Below are 18,235 nucleotides of genomic sequence, written 5' to 3'. Positions count from 1 at the left end.
ATGGAGGTGCCAGCTTTCTTTCAAAATGGGCATGAAGGCACAGCCACCAATATCATGGTGCATGCTCACCTGATCTCTTGGGATGACGGGAGGTGACATACTGACAGCCATCAGTGATGCCCAGGGCACTGGGCCACAGTGGGGCCTGCAGCTTCCTCTGGTAAAGCTGATGGGAGAAGTCTTCCTGTCCAGACACCTACAAGGAAAGAGCAGGTGGGAATGAAGGAAACCAAGATGAAAAAAGGAAACAGCCCATTTTGGGGGACATGCAGACAAATATGCGCGTGTGTGCTCACGCGCGCACACACACACACACACACACATTCATATGCTACATACACAATATGAGTAAAACATAAGTCTTAGGGGAAGGTTAAAAATAAGGAACTAATTAAAACCTTTTTTTTATTTATTTTTTTTTACTAAAAACACTGAAATGTCCATGAGACAGGAATGAGGGATAAGAGAATGAGGTGTGTGAGTGACAGAGAATAGAACTGTATGAACATGTGATCCCCTAACTTTTACCTCAGAAAAATCTTCACAATTCTCCACAGAGAATATCAACTTTCGGCAGCTTTAATGTGCAAGGGGGAAAGGTTTATCCTGATCTTTGGATCTTCTGGATCAAGGTCTAGCATCGTAAGCCTATTATTGGGAAACCACAGGGTTGAGCAGAATGATACATGCACCAACGCACTTTACTTACATCACCATCCTCAGTCAAAGCCTGGGTACGGACAGAAGGCAGCAGGGGAAATATTCGGCAACATCAGCCATTTGCATATCTCCGTGTGTTAACAAAATTCCCTTTATTTCATTTAACAACAAATATGTGAATGCCAACTATGTGTAGGACACGAGCTAAGTGCTAGGAAGAAAGCAGTGATAGGCACAATCTCTTTGCCCTTGAAGGACGTTATTTTCCAATATGCCATCTGAAGTAAAACAGACCTGAAATTGAATGGCTGTGTGACTTTGGGCAAGTTAGCCAACTCTCTTGGGTTCAATATCTTGTACTATAAAATGGTATAATGATACCACATGTAATTACAAGTTGATAATAATAATCACTACCAAAGTATGATTGCTTCCTTTGAAGTAGGAACTGGAAAACACTTCATGTGCATTATTTTATTTAACCCATCAAACAAACAAGGAAATGAACACCTCTGAAGTAGGTCCCACTATATCCCCAATGTCTGGATCAGGCAAATGAGGCTTTTGGAAGTTAAATGACGTGACCAAGGTGGGAGAGCGGGAATTCAAAATGAGTGCTCTTAATCACCACACCTAACGGTGCCACACAAGGTAGGCTCTTAGTAAATTCTTTGCCTGTTTCCTGAGCTCCTTGATTGCAACAACCTTCTGGAAGGATAATGCCTTTCACATGAGGCAACCAAGACATTGCTGGCACCTGAGTAACCTCATGAAAATAAAAGCCCACAATGCTCAATAATTCAGTCATTTTGTGTCCTTTCTCCACTGTGCCATGCCAAAAGCTAAGCAAAAAGTTGGATGGATCAGTCAAAGCAAAACAGAGGAACAGGAAGATTAAGTAACATTAAAAATTAGCTTAAAAATTAGCACACGCTGAATGCCCAGGAGCACAACTAAACAAACTATGATAAACTATAAGATATCTGTGCTATCAACATTTAGCCATTAAAGCGAATAACACAGATCCATATATACAGTGTTAAGTGAAAAAAAAGCTACAAAATAAAATATATGTTTATAAACACACACATGATAGATTATATACCAGCTGTTAGAAGCACAGATAGTGCTGGAGGGTGAGAGCTCTGGGGCCAGACCACCCAGCTACAAATCCTGGCTCCGTCACGAAAATGACCTGCATACTCTAGAGCAGTGGTCGGCGAACTTATTAGTCAGCAGAGCCAAATATCAACAGCATAACGACTGAAATTTCTTTTGAGAGCCAAATTTTTTAAACTGAAACTTCTTCTAATGCCACTTCTTCAAAATACTCACCCAGGCTGTGGTATTTTGTGGAAGAGCCACACTCAAGAGGCCAAAGAGCTGCATGTGGCTCGTGAGCCACAATTTGCCGACCATGGATCTAGTGTAAGCAAATTACTAATTTCTCTGTGCCTTAAGTTTCCTTATTTGTAAAATGGAGGCAATGATATAAATTATGAAAATTAATGATTACATCTAAAGTGCTTAAAATAGCACCTGGCACATAGTAATTGCTTAATAAATGTAAATTAAGATTATATTATCATGGGAACATCAATAATACTATAAATGCATAAAAACGATCTGGAAAAATGCCACCAGACTTCAGCTATTACTTGACTCTAAGGGGAGAGGCAGGGATTGTAGGTAATAAAAGGGGCTTTGGCCTCATTTTATGATATTTGGATTCTTTCTAGGATGTACTTATGTATTACTTATAGACTCAACATAAATTAATGATAAAGACTGAAAGGATTCCAATATGCCAAAGGCACTCAAGAGCTCCTAACATCCAGGTTTCGGGTACAAGAAAGCAGGAGGGAGCCAGAACCGGGATAACTGAAGTCCCTGCCACAGAAGTAGCACTGGTGCCACACCCAAGCCTCTCCCTGGGCCGCGTTCCCACCCGCAGTGGTCTGCCCATTTCACCTTCCAGGCTGGCATCCCATCGTACTGGAGTTCTCCGTCCCTGATGAAGTTGTAGAGAGGTGAATCAGGGACGGAATTCAGGTCCCCACACAGGATGATGGGGCAGTGGCTGCCATCTGACAACCTAGCCACCTTGTCCACTTCAGCCAAGAGAATGGCCATCTGGGCCAACTTGACATCACCCCGGCGTGGGTTGTACAGGATGTGGGTATTAGCCACACATAATGGGGCCACCGACACTTGCCCCAGGCCTTCTGGGACTAGTGGCTGCAGCAGCAACACTAAGCCCACATTATCCCGATTGAGGAGTTCCAAACCAGGCCGGAAGTACTCCACAGGGCTGGCGCAAAGCAGACGGAATCTCGTGGGCTTGTAGCAGACAGCACAGCCATCCGTCTTACACCCGGTCCTCCTCTTGTAGAAACAGGTAAAGCCTGCAGGAACACCCAGCCAAGAAGATGGATCAGAATCCTTGAACCCTGAATCCCTCCAACCAGTGGCAGTAACCCAGACGGGTGTGCAGAAGGCATTGCTCCTGCTGCTCAATAATGGGAGTCCTTGCCCTTGCCAATTCCCTGGCTTTGCAGAGGTTCCCTGACAGTTTCAACCAGATGAGTGAGAGGCTCTAAAGGGAAAGAAGGAGAAAGGGGTTGAAGCAATATAAGTTGACAGGGAAAGCATGGAATCTAAAGTCAGACAAGTTGGCCCTGGTCACTGGATAGTGTCAGCCTGTGCACCAAAGTGTCTTGTTCCATTCCCAGTCAAGGGCATGTACCTGGAGTGCAGGTTCAATCCCCCAGGAAATGTGTGGGAGGCAACCAATTGATGTGTCTCTCTCATTCTCACACTAACGTTTCTCTCTATCCCCTACTTTTTCTCTCTCTCTTTCTTTCATCTCTCTATCTCACTATCCCACTCTTCCCTCCCTTCCACTCTCTAAAAGTCAATGGAACCCTATCTGGTTTTGCTTAGTGGATAGAGTGTTGGCCTACAGACTGAAGGGTCCCGGGTTCGATCCCAGTCAAGGGCCCATACTCAGGTTGCAGGCTCAGTCCCCAGTAGGGGGAGTGCAGGAAGCAGCCAACCAAAGATTCTTTCTCATCACTGATGTTTCTACCTCTCTCTCCCTCACCCTTCCTCTCTGAAATCAATAAAAATAATAATAATAATAATAATAATAATAATATATATATATATATATATATATATATTTGAAGAATGGAAACATGTCAAAAATGAAAATAAATGGAAAAAATAATCTCGGGTAAGGATTAACAAATAATAATAATAATAATAATAATAAAATAAAGTCACACAAGCTGGAGTTCTAGCTCACAACCTATTGAGGTACTAGCTTTGTAGTTTTGTGACCCTGAGCAAGTCACAGAAATTTTGAGAAACTCAGTTTCTTCACTGTAAACTGGGACTAATAATACTTGACCTCACAGGTTTGGTTATTTCAAGAATTAAAGGGCAACATGTCACAGTTACTTTAAAACTTCGAACTCTTTCTTTTTCACCCACATAAAGGAGCTAGCTCGCAGGTGAGACTGAAGGTTTACTGAGACAAAGGAAAAACATGATGTCTTCGGAGAAAGCAGACAGGGCTGCAGGAACAAAGACTGGCACACATGCCAGGGAGCTGCATTACCCATCATTCGCAGCGAGGGCTCCAGCTGCTCCCAGTAATGATCTTCCTGGACTTCCTGAAGACACAGGATCTGGGGAATTTACAAGGAAACCAATCACTCTAGAATGCCCAGAATGCTGAATGGGACTCCCACCCCAGGAGCAGGCAGGGGCCAGGTGGGAAACTGCTGTGGGTCTCAGGCACTGAACCTTCCACAGGACTGAGAGCCAGTCCCAGCAAGAACAGGCCAGAGTGAAGCTGAGGAGACCAGACACATACACTGGATTTTCCCCATCAAGTCTCCCTCCCTTCATAAAGGTGCCGCAAAGTGCACCTAGGGAAAGTCTTCTCAGCATCTGCCAAAACTCTGACTTCAGGCAGGCAAGCTCCAGCCCCAGGAAGGACTTCAATCATGTGGACAACTATGGGAATGACTCATTTTCTAAGAGCACTGGGAAATAGCCCAGGGCCAAAGCAAATGTAAGATGCACTGCCCTCCCTGCTCTTCACTCACATCAGGGTCCCAGTGCTGGAATTCCTGCATGAGATTTGCAAAGCGATAGTTCCAATTGAGGATGTCCGGGTGGCAATGCAGATAGAGCTCAGAGCTCTGCTGCATCAGGTCCTGGGCCAGGATGTTATAGGACATCAGAGTGAATTGGAACTGAGGGCCATCCCCTGCCTCCAGGCCCTGCATATCTAGCTGAGTGGAAAAATCCTCCCATTCTCGCCACAGGATTTCTGCAAAGGGGTTGGAAAGAAGAGGTCATGATAAGTACATGTTACCCACAGGCCCCACCATCTCCACCCATCTCAGTGATACTGTGTCTCAAATTTTCCCCCTTCCATGTCACCGATCCCTCTCTGTGGCCATCTGAGCAGAACTCTAAGGACATTCTCACATTAGACAGTAAGCTCCATAAAGCCAGAGACAATCTTGGGCTGTTCACTACTGTACTCCCAGTACCTAGCATAACGCCTGGCACCTAGTGCATGCTCAATAAATGCAGGCTCACACTTTTGACAAATCCATTGGTCTCAGAGGATTCACTCAGATGAATGTGCTTAATGGTCACCTGAGCTTAAAGACTTCTCAAGAATCTCAGCTTGGGTATTTTCTTTTTTCTTTTTTTTTAATATATATATATATATATATATATATATATATATATATCAATATATATATATTATATATATATATATATTATATTTTTTATTTATTTTTTTTTTTTTTTACAGAAAGGAAGAGAGAGGGATAGAGAGTTAGAAACATTGATGAGAATCATAGATCACCTGCCCCTTGCACAACCCCCAATGGGGATGTGCCCGCAACCAAGGTACATGCCCTTGACCGGAATCGAACCTGAGACCTTTCAGACCACAGGCCGATGCTCTATCCATTGAGCCAAACCGGTTTCGGCAGCCTTGGGTATTTTCTAACCTTGAAATCTGGAAAATTTTGTAGGGCTAGAAACCACTTGTCCATCTCCCTTAAAGCATGGAGCTGCATAGTGGATTTCAAACCTATCTGAGCCACAGAACGCATTCTTCAAATTTTAATGGAAGCCCAGTATGTGCCACAGATCAAACAGGAGTCCTTCTGTTGAGGTACAGAGCAGAGGCCCCAAGGGCTCTCCACTTCCTCCCAAGAAGCCCTTGGATCACCTCCAGACACACAGTCTCATGGAGAATTGGAACTAGGATCCGCTTTGCTCTGCCATTAGCGAGCTATGTAACTTTAGGCATGTCCCGCTACCTCTCTGCACTGGCATTATTTCCTCTGACAGACCAGGGGCTAGATGAGGTGATTTCTAAAACCCATCTAGATCTGACACTGCAAGAGTCTTTGGAAAAAGAATGCAGTGGCAGAGATGGCAGAGCTGCCCACCGAGCAACTTCTTAAGCAATAGCTCTGCCCACACCCACGACAGCCTGACCACCTGCTCCCCTGGCTCTCTCAGCCAGTTGTCAGACTCACCATGATAAGGAATTTCTACTGGGGGAGGCTGCAGCTGCCCCAGGCCCTCAAAGGACCAGATGGGAGCCTCTTCCTGGGGCATAGGCTCAGGTGCTAGGCTCCAGGCGACCACTGCGGGGTCCTCTTCCCACTCCTCTGCAGCCAGTGCACCCATTGGGAGGATGGTGCAGTCTGCATACTGAGGGCCCGCCTGCATGGGGACAGCTGCCCACGTTGGGCCCTCGCCCTCTGGCAGTGACTCCTCTCCCAGGACCTCGGGGGAAGGCTCCTCTAGGTTCTCTGCTGCCTGCAGGTCACTCAGCTGCCTGCTGCACCACTTGTCCTCGGAAGCAGCGTCCTGTTCTCCAGGATAATCCATCAGGAGTGCCAAGCTGCTCTGGGCTAGTCCCTTATCTATGAGGGGACCCTCGCTCACAGTCGAGAACACCTGGCTTGACCCGTCTTCTCGCCACTGCTGCAGCAGCCCCTCACACTCTTCCTGGTCCAGGCCCTGAGGGGCCATGGCAAAGTCACCCTCTACCTGGGGGGGCGAGCTCTTCGCCAGGAAGGCATTTTTTCGACAGGTGAAGAAAGCATCTAGGAAGAGAGCCAAAATACCATGTTATGACAGCATCACTCCACCCACACTCTTTTCCCAGCTAGAATGTGAATCCCATACAAAAATCATATTCACAGGGACCCTCTCCCCCAAATGGAAGTCCGTTCTGGGGGACTCTTTCCCCTCCCCACATGGGAGTCTGTACTTGTTCTTTCATAAATTTCCACCTTTGCTATAAAAAAAAAAAAAAAAAAAAAAAAAGCAAAGAAAAATCATATTCACTTCGCTCATCTTTGTTCCATCTCTGAGCCTACCCATCTTAGTGCCTGGAAGTTCATCATCATCAGGGCCAAGTTCTTACTATGTGGCAAGCACTATTCTAAGTGCTTTGCAAGTGCTGACTAATCTATATGGTATGGATCTGATAAATATTCAGTGTGGGAATAAAGAGTGGCTGACCCACATAATCTAGGACAGAGATGGTCACATATAAACACACCTCTTTATTTCGAGGTTGAGACTCCTATGAAACATCAACTCTCTGGTTCTAAGAGCCACTTGCACTGGAACCAGAACGCGACCATGAATTAGAACAGTGGTTTGTGGTCTAGCACTGAAGTTAATAAAATTGTGACCTTGGACAATGTCCCTAGTGAGATGGACTTGCTCTTGACTGTGAAATGGGGACAGGGGACATGTGAACTACATAATTTCCAAGAAGTTTTCTAGTTCTATACATCCCCTGGTCTATGAATGAATTCCAAAAGAAAAAGCCCTAAAATAGACAAGAAAGGTGTCTCAAAATCTATACAATTTACTTCTTTTTTTATTGTTGTGAATCCCCACCAGAGGACATTTTTTCCCATTGATTTTTGGAGCGAGTGGGAGGGAGGGAAAGAGGGAGTGAAGGGGAAAGAGAGAGAGAATCTTAGATGTGAGAGATACCTCGATTGGTTGCCTCCCGAACATGCCCCAATCAGAACCTGAAACCCAGGTAGGTGCCCTTGACCAGGAATCGAATCCAAGACCTTTTGGTATATGAGCCAACTAACCACTGTGCAACACCGGAGGGGGGGGGGGGAGGGGGGGACTACAATTTACTTCCTACAAAAACCCTTGGTCTTTTGTCAAAGTTAATTACTATTCTATTCACAATTTTTCACAAACTTCATTAGCTTTCCCCTTCCATAACACAACAGAGGCTGTAAATCAGGTGCCAACAAGTGACAGCAAGAGACAGCTGTCACCCTTCTGCTACAGCAGCCACAAATGACAACAGGCAAGAAAGCAAGTGGGGGAAATTCTAAAATTAGGGCTCCCAAACTCCACGCTCAGTACTTTGGTCCGAACAAACACTCCATACACACCAAGTCCCTTATTTGTGGTACAGAACAAGTGGCATGCATGATGCTGACCCTCAATCACTGGATTAATTTTATCAGCTCTATTTTTTTTTAAGGCAAGAAAAACATCAGAATGGTTCAAATGTTGACACTATCTTATGGCCTATCCTCTATAATAAAAGCCTAATATACAAATCAACCGAATAGCAGAATCACTGGTGGAACGACCAATCATTATGATGCACACTGACCACCAGGGGGTAGACACTCAATTCAGGAGCTTTCTCCAGCCCACAGGTCCCAGGCCAGCCCAAGTAGGTGCCAGCAGGGCCCACTGATGGCCCTGCAGGTTATCCCTGATTGCCGGGATGCTACCAATGCACGAATTTCATGCACCGGGCCTCTATGTGAATAGTGCTTTTCAACAGTCTTGGGGACATCTGGCCTTGTCTGGAGACACTGTAGTTGTCACAGCTGTGGGGATGCTATGGGCATCTGGTGGTTAGAGATGAAGGAGACTGCTGAACATCATACAGTGCAAAGGATAGCCCTACAACAAATTATCCAGGCCCAAAGGTCAATAGTGCTGAGACAGGAAAACTCTGCTTCAAACCCATAGGCTGGGTTGCTGGTTTTAGTTTCTTGAAAAAAACCCATATGTAACATATGGCAGAGGTTCTTTGATTTACCTGTGGGCTGTTACTAGTTTCCGAATTTAGTAGGTTTTTTTGTTGATGGTGGTGGTTTGTGTTTCAGCAGCAGAATCCTTTTATTTAAAAAAAAATTTAAAATATGTAGAAACCATATAACAAAGTTAAAACCATTGGGGCTATTTTAATGGCGGTGGGAGGGGTGGACCCTCCTCTGAGATCCCTTAAAACTTCAGTCCAGAATGACAGACATGGCTGAAGGGATATTCTTTAGCTCCCTGAAAACAATTACTTCTGTGGCGTTTCTCATTCCTCAGAAGTGCCTACATCTGAGCCATTCCTAACTTGGTGCCCTCTATATTCTGAGGAGTGTACAAGGCACTAGAGACACAGCAGGTGTGATCCCACCCTCCCTCCTGGAGCTTGCATTCTAAAAGCGGACAGAAACAAACATCTTATACGAAATACACACATATTATGTAATATGTGTGCACCGGGCCTCTATGTGAACACACTGCGGAAGGGTTCCAGGAAGGGAAGGCACAGAATGCAGTCGGACCCTTATTTCTAAGAGCATGCTTGTTAGCCTGTCCTGCCCCCTGATCGCCAGAGAAATCTGGGAGTTCTGTAGGATTTCGGAGTGCCTCGGGAATCTTAAAGACCAGGAATGAAAATAGGCAGGCGGTTCACGGAAAGTGAAAGACTCTCTCCTCAGCATCAACTGGGCATTGCCTCCATCCATCCCACTACATCCCTAAGCGCACGGGACTGGGATGGATCGCAGCTCTGGGTGCTGAGTATGTTTTTCCACCGGAGCCTCCGCGGAGAGCAGAGCTGAGAGGCGCTGGAGAAACTGACTGTGGAGTGACCCTGGGAACACAGGTCTCCAGCCCACTGACCCGGGGCCGACAGGCTCCTTCCTACCCGGAGAACTCGGGCATTCGCCTAGGCCCGGAGTTGCCAACCCTCTCCGAGCCCCCACAGCAGTGACCGGCGGGCCCGGGAACCGCTCTGCAGCCCGGGCCTGGGAGGGGCGGCTTCTGCCCTTCCCCAGCCCGCCTCCGGGCTAACTGTGGCCCCACGCAGCCAGCGTGAGGAGGGGCCGTCCGCGGGGGTCGCCGGCCGGGCCTGCGCCTCCTGGAGCCCAGGCCTGGCTCCGCGGGGAGGGCCGCCCGCCACCCCTGGGCACTGCCAGGGAAGGGGGTCGTAAGGCCCGACTCGCCGCAAGCCGCCTCGGCCCCGCGGGGCCTGCCCCGGCCCGGCTCCCGCCTGCAAGGACGCGGGGCCAGTACCTGAGAGGGCGCGGGAGAGGCCGCGACACAGGCGCGCGGCCGGCAGCAGCAGGTAGCACAGGCACGACGCTATCATGGCCGGCCGCCCCACCGGCGTCCGCCTCCCTCCACGCTGCAGCCGCCGGTCGCTCTCAGAGAGACCCCGCCCCCCGGATCGCCCCGCCCCGCCTCAGGCCCCGCCCACAGCTCCGCCCCCCGGAAGGCTCACGTGGCCTCCCTCAGCTTCAACAACAACTTTATTGGGGCCGTGGAACTCGCGTGGGTAGGGGGGGCGGGGCCTGTTCCCATGGCATTGGTCCCGACTCAGACTCCGGGAAGCCCTCCTAGGGCCGCAGTTTGAAATTACTAAGCGCCACGCTGGGGGCTCCCTAGTGTTAACCCAGAGGACACGGTTTTATTCTCATTTCCGCCCCCTCACTGGGGTCCACCCTGTACCTTCTCTGCCCTTCACTTTTCTCATTGGGGTTTCCTAAGGCCTCACCCAGCCCTGGCTTCCATAATGTCACCCTTCTCAGCCCAGAGAGAGGGAAGAGCGAGGTCTCTGTGTTTCTTTTTCCTGACCCTACCGTCTCCTCCAGCTCAGATTCTAGGTCACAAGCTGAGCCCACACCTTTGTCTCCTTCCTCATCCTGTGTCAAAATGGATCCTCTTTATACCTGGTCTAGGTAAAAGGGGACGTCCCCTGGGTGAGGGAGTCAAGAAACGGGGAGGGGGGCTTCCACAAGGACAGGCAGGGGCCAAGTCTGGTTGGTTGTTTGGCTGGTTTTCATGGAGGTATTTCTCTAGTGTGTGCAACAGTGTTGGGCACATAGTAGGGCTAACTACATCTTCGTTGACTGAACAAAGCACATGTCATGAAAGGAAGGCCAGATCCCCTGGCAATTCTATGCTACCCAAAAGACCTCTGTGCCTCTCTCTTCTCCACTCTGCAACCGGAGTCTTCTGCCCCAACCACACTGAGGAAGGAAGGACTGTACATACTACCAATTTCAGTACCCAGTGTCTGAGCTGTGCAGTTTCCGATTTGTGGCTGGAGCCTCGGTTGTTCTGGAAAGCCCTCTGGGGAGTCACCAGATCCAGGACCAGCTGGATACATCATAACACTGAAAGGCTAAAAGGAGGAAGCAGGAAAGAGTCAGTATTGTGGCTTTCTGGCTGTTTTCCTTTATTTAGCTCCAGAGAAGTGTGTGCCTTCAGGCAACAGCAAGCCTGCCTTGGCCTCCCATGAAGCAAAAGCCCCAAAAGCGTTCTGAAGGTCTAGAAACTAGTACACAAATGTTACCTAAGGGTCCCCCCAAGTTAGGCCCACTCCTCTGATGTGGCTTAAATAGGCCTTCCTTGTACCTTCCTGCCATTTTGCCCCAATTGTTACCCAGAAATCCAAGTTCCAAACCAGACCCTAAATCAAAGTAATTATCTAGAAATTATTTTTATCATTTTGTGAAATTAGGGTTTCCTTATCCACTTGGAAAATGTCTTTAAAATAATAATTCCTAGATCCTACTCCTGGGGTTCTGATCAGGTCTGAGGTGGAGCCCTTAAAAACTGACCAAGTTATTCTGATTACATTTTGGGAACATCTGCAGACAGATCTAGCCTCCACTGGGCTATTCATTGCATGTATGAGTAAATGGGTGTCAGGCTAATTGATGCCATGTTCTTTCAAAGGCTTTTCCTGAGGCCAATGAAGAACGGCTGGTCTCTTTTTGTTTCCCGATCCACAATCTGGTCTGTTGGAAAGAGTAGGATGATGTAAGGATCACAAGCTTTGGAGTTAGACCTCTGCACCCAGATCCTGGCTCTGCCACTTTCTACCTTTGGAACTTCTCAGGTCAACCTAACCTCTTGGAGGCTTAGTTACCTCACCGTGCTCAGCTCAGGGTAAGTTTTCAATGTTTACTGTTATATACATTTTTTTAATTTAAGCCAAAAACATCTCTGGCTACTGATAATGGGGGGTCATCTTCTACCATCCCTGGCAGAAATAAGGGCCCTTCAGACTGCAATATGGCATTGCTAAGCAAGCCAGGACTACAGATTCCAGGGAGACTTGGCCTACAGAAGTGCAGACAAAAGAGAATTACAAGTATAAACTACACCATCTGCAGCCTCATGATGTCAGAAATAGTCTAAGAGAGACTGGATGAGCCCCTCAGTTCACCCTCACTGTGATAACAGTGGAAGCAATGATAAACTTCTGTGTCCACCGCTGAGTGGTTTCAAGGGTGCAGACCGATTTAATGGGGCAAGTGGAAGGTTTTGCAATTCTTTGAGGAATTTAAAATGTTCTTTAAGAGGCAAATTTCCTGCATATAGGAAATTTAAGCTTTGAGATTTCAAATTTTACTCTGCCAACAGGTACATGTAGAAATTCAATATGAGAACTGCCTTTATTGATCTATTGGTTGACTACACAAGATGGCATAATGCTTTCCTTGGGAATTCAGAGGCTACTGACCAAGGCCTAGAGTAGTGTTTTCCAAGAGAAATATAATGTGAAGCAGATATGTAATTTAAATTTTTCTAGTAGCCTCACATATAAAGAAAAAAGTAGGTGACATATATATATAACCCCATATACCAAAAAATATTTAACATGAAGCTCATGTCATCAACATTTCTAAATGAATATTTTATGTTCTGAAAATATTTTTTTGGCACAACTTGTGTGGCTCAGTGGTTGAGAGTCAACCTATGAACCAGGAGGCCATGTTTCAATTCCCAGTTGGAACCCATGCCCAGGTTGCAGGCTTGATCCCTAGTGGGGAGGTGTGCAGGAGACAGGAAATCAATGGTTCTCTCCCATCATTGATGTTTATATCTATCTCTCCCTCTCCCTTTCTCTCTCTGAAATCAATCTTATATAATAAAGCCTTAATATGCAAATAGACCAAACAGCAGAATGACCGATCGCTATGACACACACTGACCACCAGGGGGCAGACACTCAATGCAGGAGCTGCCCCCTGGTGGTCAGAGCACTCCCAAATAGGAGGCACTGCTTAGCTAGAAGATGGGCTCACAGCTGGTGAGCGCAGTGGCGGTGGGAACCTCTCACGCCTCTGGAGCAGTACTAAGGATGTCCGACTGCCAGCGGAGAGTGGGCCTAAGCCATCAGTTGGACATCCCCCGAGGGCTCCTGGACTGTGAAAGGGACTCCCCCCCCAGGACCCCCGTCACCCCTCGAATACACACATTTCATGCACTGGGCCTCCAGTAAAGCATATGAAAAGTAAAAAAAAAAAATTGGTGCTAAGTTTTTGAAATCCAACATGGGTTTCAGGTGAACGGCACATCTTAATTCAGACTAGCCATATTTCAAGTAACTACACTAAGTGACTATCATATTGAACCTGTGCAGGTCTAGAGGGCTCAAACAGCATGATAAATAGGAGGTAGAAAAGAATTATCTATGTTTAACTCTCAAGATAATTTGGACCCATACACTCTCAGTAACTTGCCTTCTCTGATCCCAGTGTTTCCTCTGGCATCTCAGGATATATATTTAGATATTCCCAGAATACACCAGATCGGTCTGAGTTGATGCATTCATTCAATTCCTTACTCACTGATTCATGTATTCATGTGTTCATTAGAGATTTCCCAAGTACTCATCCATGTTTACCTCACCCTTATCTTTTTTTTTTTTATCTCATTCCTCCTCTCTCATCAAGACACTACCACTAGACTCACAGTATTCCCTATCTCCAGTCCTCCCTCCATTATTAATGTGGATGAGCCATCTCAAATCCTAGAAGCTCACTGTCATCGCCTCTTCACTGACCTCATTCCCTCTGTACTTCAGACACACACGATGTGTCATTACTGGGAACTGCTCCACCTCTGAGATCATAAATTTGCATATCCCCTCTGGTGGGTCACCCCTTGGCCCTCTGCCTTTCCCAGTTTCACTTCTGCATGCTGTTCTTTAACTCCATCAAACCCTTGAGTTCTCTATTCTGCCTTAAATCTTCCCCTTAGTCACCTTCAATTCCCCTCAGGCATCCTTTCCGCTCTCATCCCAACATCAATTCTCTTGCCCACAATTCATTGATTACACCTGCCCAGTTTCAGTAAAGCCATTCTTCTCCTTGGCTCTTCCATCTTCGGCTGAGCACTGGAGTGTAAAATTACCAACAGATTGAAACTATACGTGGGCTGGTCTCCAACCTCACCTCAGCCCTCAACCCTCCCCACCAATGTATTCTTAATTAGTTTTCTCTCCCATTTCCACAAACTTGCTGTCATATTGCCTCCCTTCTTGCTCTCTGGAGATCATCTCTCTACCAACTTTAGAGAAAAAGTAGAACCATCATGTGAATTCCTCCTCCTCTTGGTTGCCACACCAACACACTGACAACCAACTTTTCTTCCTTCCCTCCCAACACGGTGGCTGAAAACCCCACCAGGAGTGGAGTCCTCTCCTTCCTGCCAACTCAGAGGTTGTGCTCCTTCTGTTTACCCCTCTCCTTTTCTTCCCTGACTTCTTTCCATCAACATTTAAACTTGCTCAAATTGCTCCTATATTATGTAACCCTCCTTCAGCCCCTGTCCCCCTCCAGCCATGCCTCCATCTCCTCACTTCTCCTTCACAGCCAAGCTTCTTCAAAGCCTTTTCTGTTTCTGCTGTCTATATTTCCTCACCTGTCACCTACCTTCATTCCACTAAATATAGCTCCCACTCTCATCACTCCACTAAAACGTCCCAATGCCTTCCTTGTTGCTAAATTCTATGGACATTCTCCAGGCTTTATTATTTCTTGAATATTCTGTAATTTTGCATCTCTCCCCCTCCCCCTTTTTGTAAGATTCTCTTCCCTCAGTTTCTGTGACATTGTTTTCCTTCTAATTCTCTGGACATTTTGTCCTAGTGTCTTTTATTTTCTGTTCCTCTGACCCCCACCTCCCTCCTTTCAATGATGGTGTTCCTAGGATTTTATCCTTGGCCTCTCTCCTCTTCTTACTTTAACGTTCTTCCTTGAGAAATTTTCCCCACTCCAATGGCTTCAAGTACCATCCACATACTGACAACTCACACATCTACATTTTTAACCTTCTCCTGGGCTACTGACACATAAATCCTTTTGCCTATGGACCTCTCCGGTGGACTTCCCAGGGACATATCACAGATTCAACACACCCAAAGGAGTACTCATGAGCTTCCCCCACCATTCCTCCAGAATATCACTGCCCCGGCTCCTCTGTCCTTTTCTTTAGGATGACACACTCATCCATCCTGGCCTCCTGCTTTTACATCTCCCCTTTTACTTCCATATCTGATCTGCCCCCAAGTCCAAGGAGTATGGCCTTTATATTTATTCAGTCCACTTCATCCCTGCGGCCACTCCTAATTGATGTTGATCCTCTTCCTATCTTCAATCCACCCTGCAGCCAGAGCAGTTTTTCTGCTATTCGAGTCATGTCAGGTCACACTGCTGCTTAAAGCCTCTCCCCCCTCGCCCGCCTCACCCTCAAACCTCAAACACAGGCCAGACTCTTCAGCATAGCATTAAAGGCCCTTCATTATTGGCCTCTGCTCGCCTCCCATCTCATCTCTCTTTTTCTTTCCCACCACCACTTCTCCCCATGAGAATCACACTCCAGCCTCATTAAACAATTTGAGACTCGCTCAACACGCCATAGGGACTTTGTATGTATGTTTTTCTCACCCTCAAATACCTTTCCTCCCCCACTGAGCCTATCCCATCTCTCTGCCTTCACCTGGTTACTGCCTGATGGACCTTCAGGTCTCCTCCTAGGCATTCCTTCCTCAAAGTTAACAGGAGCCTAATGCTAGGTCAACATGCCTATGTCATTCACCTCACTTCATCTACTGTAGGCATTGTATCATCTCACATCAACAGGAGAAGGGTAAGTACAGTACGAGAAGACAGTTTGAGAGAGAGAGACCACATTCACATAATTTTTATTATAGTATATTGTTATAAGTGTTCTATTCTAGTATTAGTCATATTGTTAATCTCTTACTGTGCCTAGTTTATAAATTAAATGTCACCATAGATATGTATGTATGCATGTATGTATGTAAGTATGGGAGAAAACAATGTGGGGTTCAGTACCACCCACAATTTCAGGTATCTACTGGGGATCTTGAACATAGCCCTTGTTAATAAGAGGAACCATAGTGCAACATTTTGATAGATTGTGCATCACATTGCTGGTTATGTGGTTTCTGAAATGCTAGGCCCACAAAAAACTGAAAGGATGCCTATAGCCAACTGATTTTTAATAGTGGTTAAAAAAAAATTCAATGGAGAAAGGACAGTCTTTTCAACAAATGGTGCTGGAGCACTTGAACATCCACATGCAAAATGAATCTCGACCTGTGCCTCATACCTTATACAAAAAATAACTCAAAATGGATCATAGGAAAAGTTCTGGAAATGGGTAGTGGTGATGGTTGTACAACATTGTGCATACACTTAATGCCACTGAATTGTACACTTTAATAGGGTCAAATTGTAGATTTTATGTTAGTACCCTGATTTTAAAAAAATTAATGGGTCTTAGACCTAATATAAAAGTCTTTCCCTCAGACTATACTTGTCCAAAAGCCTTTCCCCTGGACTATCCATGTCCAGAGCCCATGAATGCTCCCCAGCATAAAGAGACCTCACTCTCCTTAAACTCCTGGAGCATATCACTCATGACCTTTATCAATTCCCAGTACTGCTCTTAGGCCCAGGCAAGGAGTGCCTGTGCCCAGTGGCTATTTGGAATGCCTTCCTCCAAATGTTCTAATGTGCCTTTTGTACCTAAGACCACCTGGTCCTATCCAGAGTTTAGACTAAGACTTATATACTCGCTAGTCCCAATTTCTCTCCTTCCAGGACAATTTCTTATCCTTTCCATCAATGTGGGGTTGACCAGATGATCCGAGGTTCTCCATGACTGGTGCCTACCAAATTATGCCAGGAGTTGATCACTCCCTTGGCCTGTTTGATATGTATTTCAAGAAACCACAACTGTAAGACTGGACCACTAGAATGGTATTACCATGCTTATTTAGGGTGACTTGAGTTGTTTATATGAACAGTAGCTCTGCCAGAAATATTTGCTCAGGATCCTCACACTCTAGAAGTGGCCCTGTCAATTTCTATCTTGTTATATAATACTAGAGGTCCGGTGCATGAAATTTGAGCACAGGATGTGTGTGTGTGTGTGTGTGTGTGTGTGTGTGTGTCCCTCAGCCCAGCCTGCACCCTCTTCAATATGGGACCCCAGAGGGATGTCTGACTGCCCTCTCACACTCCAGGACTGCTGGCTCCCAACTACTTGCCTGCCTGCCTGCCTGCCTGCCTTCCTGCCTGACTGCCCCTAACTGCTTCTACCTGCCAGCCTGATCACCCCCTAACCACTCCCCTGCCAGCCTGATTGCCCCTAACTGCCCCCCCAGTCACCCTTAACTGCCCTCCTCTGCCAGCCTGGTCACCCCTAACTGACCTCCCTTGAAGGCCTGATCACCCCTAACTTCTCTCCCCTGCTGGCCTGGTCACCCCCAACTGCCCTACCCTGCAGGCCTGACTGCCCACAACTGCCCACCCCTGCAGGCCATCTTGTGGTGGCCATCTTGTGTGTTGGGGTAATGGTCAATTGGCGTATTACCTCTTATTATATTGGATACCCTGAAAGTCCATGTTATCATGTCTGCATCCCCTCCCCATAATGGTGCTTATTTTAGTGCCTTGCTCTATATTTTTCAGACTGAATGCCTGAAGAAATGACTAACATCTCAGATTTATATATTTCTTTTGATCCCAGGATCTATATTTTCCCCCACACAAATTCCTAGATCTTCAACCTTCTTCTGAGTGGCAAAGAGGCATTTTCATGTCCCCAAGCCCTGTAGTCACTGACCTGAACGTTGATGTGCTGAAAGTTTATCAAGAAGGAACAAACATGCCTCCAGAGTCTCTTGACAGTAAACTGCAAGTGAACTTCAACGAACGTAAAAACAGCCAAGCATGGGAATGATGGTTGAGTGGTTTCAAGTTAGGCAGCCCAGTAGTTTGGATTGAACAAAGGTTTGGCTGCAACAAATTGTAGTGATAGAACATATGTTTGTCGTGCTTTGCTTTAGATCTTCTGCTTCAAGATTGAGGATACTCTCCCAAGGGGGAAAAGAACAAAGGAAGGAGAACTGGGTAGAAGA

At 46.5% G+C, this 18,235-nt stretch overlaps 1 protein-coding gene across 6 annotated transcripts in view; it reads right to left on the bottom strand.

Moving 5' to 3' along the window:
- The window catches only part of ANGEL1 (angel homolog 1), a 49,962-nt gene that overhangs the window by 10,556 nt on the left and 21,171 nt on the right, over nt 1-18,235 (bottom strand). For 3 of the 6 annotated variants that reach the window (XM_045578400.1, XM_045578300.1, XM_036430582.2), the window contains 6 exons: nt 11,059-11,173; nt 6,240-6,815; nt 4,776-5,002; nt 4,283-4,352; nt 2,632-3,065; nt 70-196 (listed from right to left, as the gene is read on the bottom strand). In XM_045578400.1, coding sequence (XP_045434356.1) covers nt 70-196; nt 2,632-3,065; nt 4,283-4,352; nt 4,776-5,002; nt 6,240-6,815; nt 11,059-11,161 — 1,537 coding nt within the window. In that variant the 5' untranslated portion in view covers nt 11,162-11,173. Of the gene's footprint in view, nt 1-69; nt 197-2,631; nt 3,066-4,282; nt 4,353-4,775; nt 5,003-6,239; nt 6,816-8,809; nt 8,887-10,062; nt 10,192-11,058; nt 11,174-18,235 lie in introns of those variants that run through there. The other 3 variants (XM_045578407.1, XM_045578365.1, XM_036430592.2) reach the window with 3 other exon arrangements.

Source organism: Pipistrellus kuhlii, unplaced genomic scaffold (genome assembly GCF_014108245.1).
Source record: "Pipistrellus kuhlii isolate mPipKuh1 unplaced genomic scaffold, mPipKuh1.p scaffold_m20_p_1, whole genome shotgun sequence".
Lineage (NCBI taxonomy): Eukaryota > Metazoa > Chordata > Mammalia > Chiroptera > Vespertilionidae > Pipistrellus > Pipistrellus kuhlii.
This window is presented reverse-complemented; position numbering and strand designations above follow the sequence as displayed.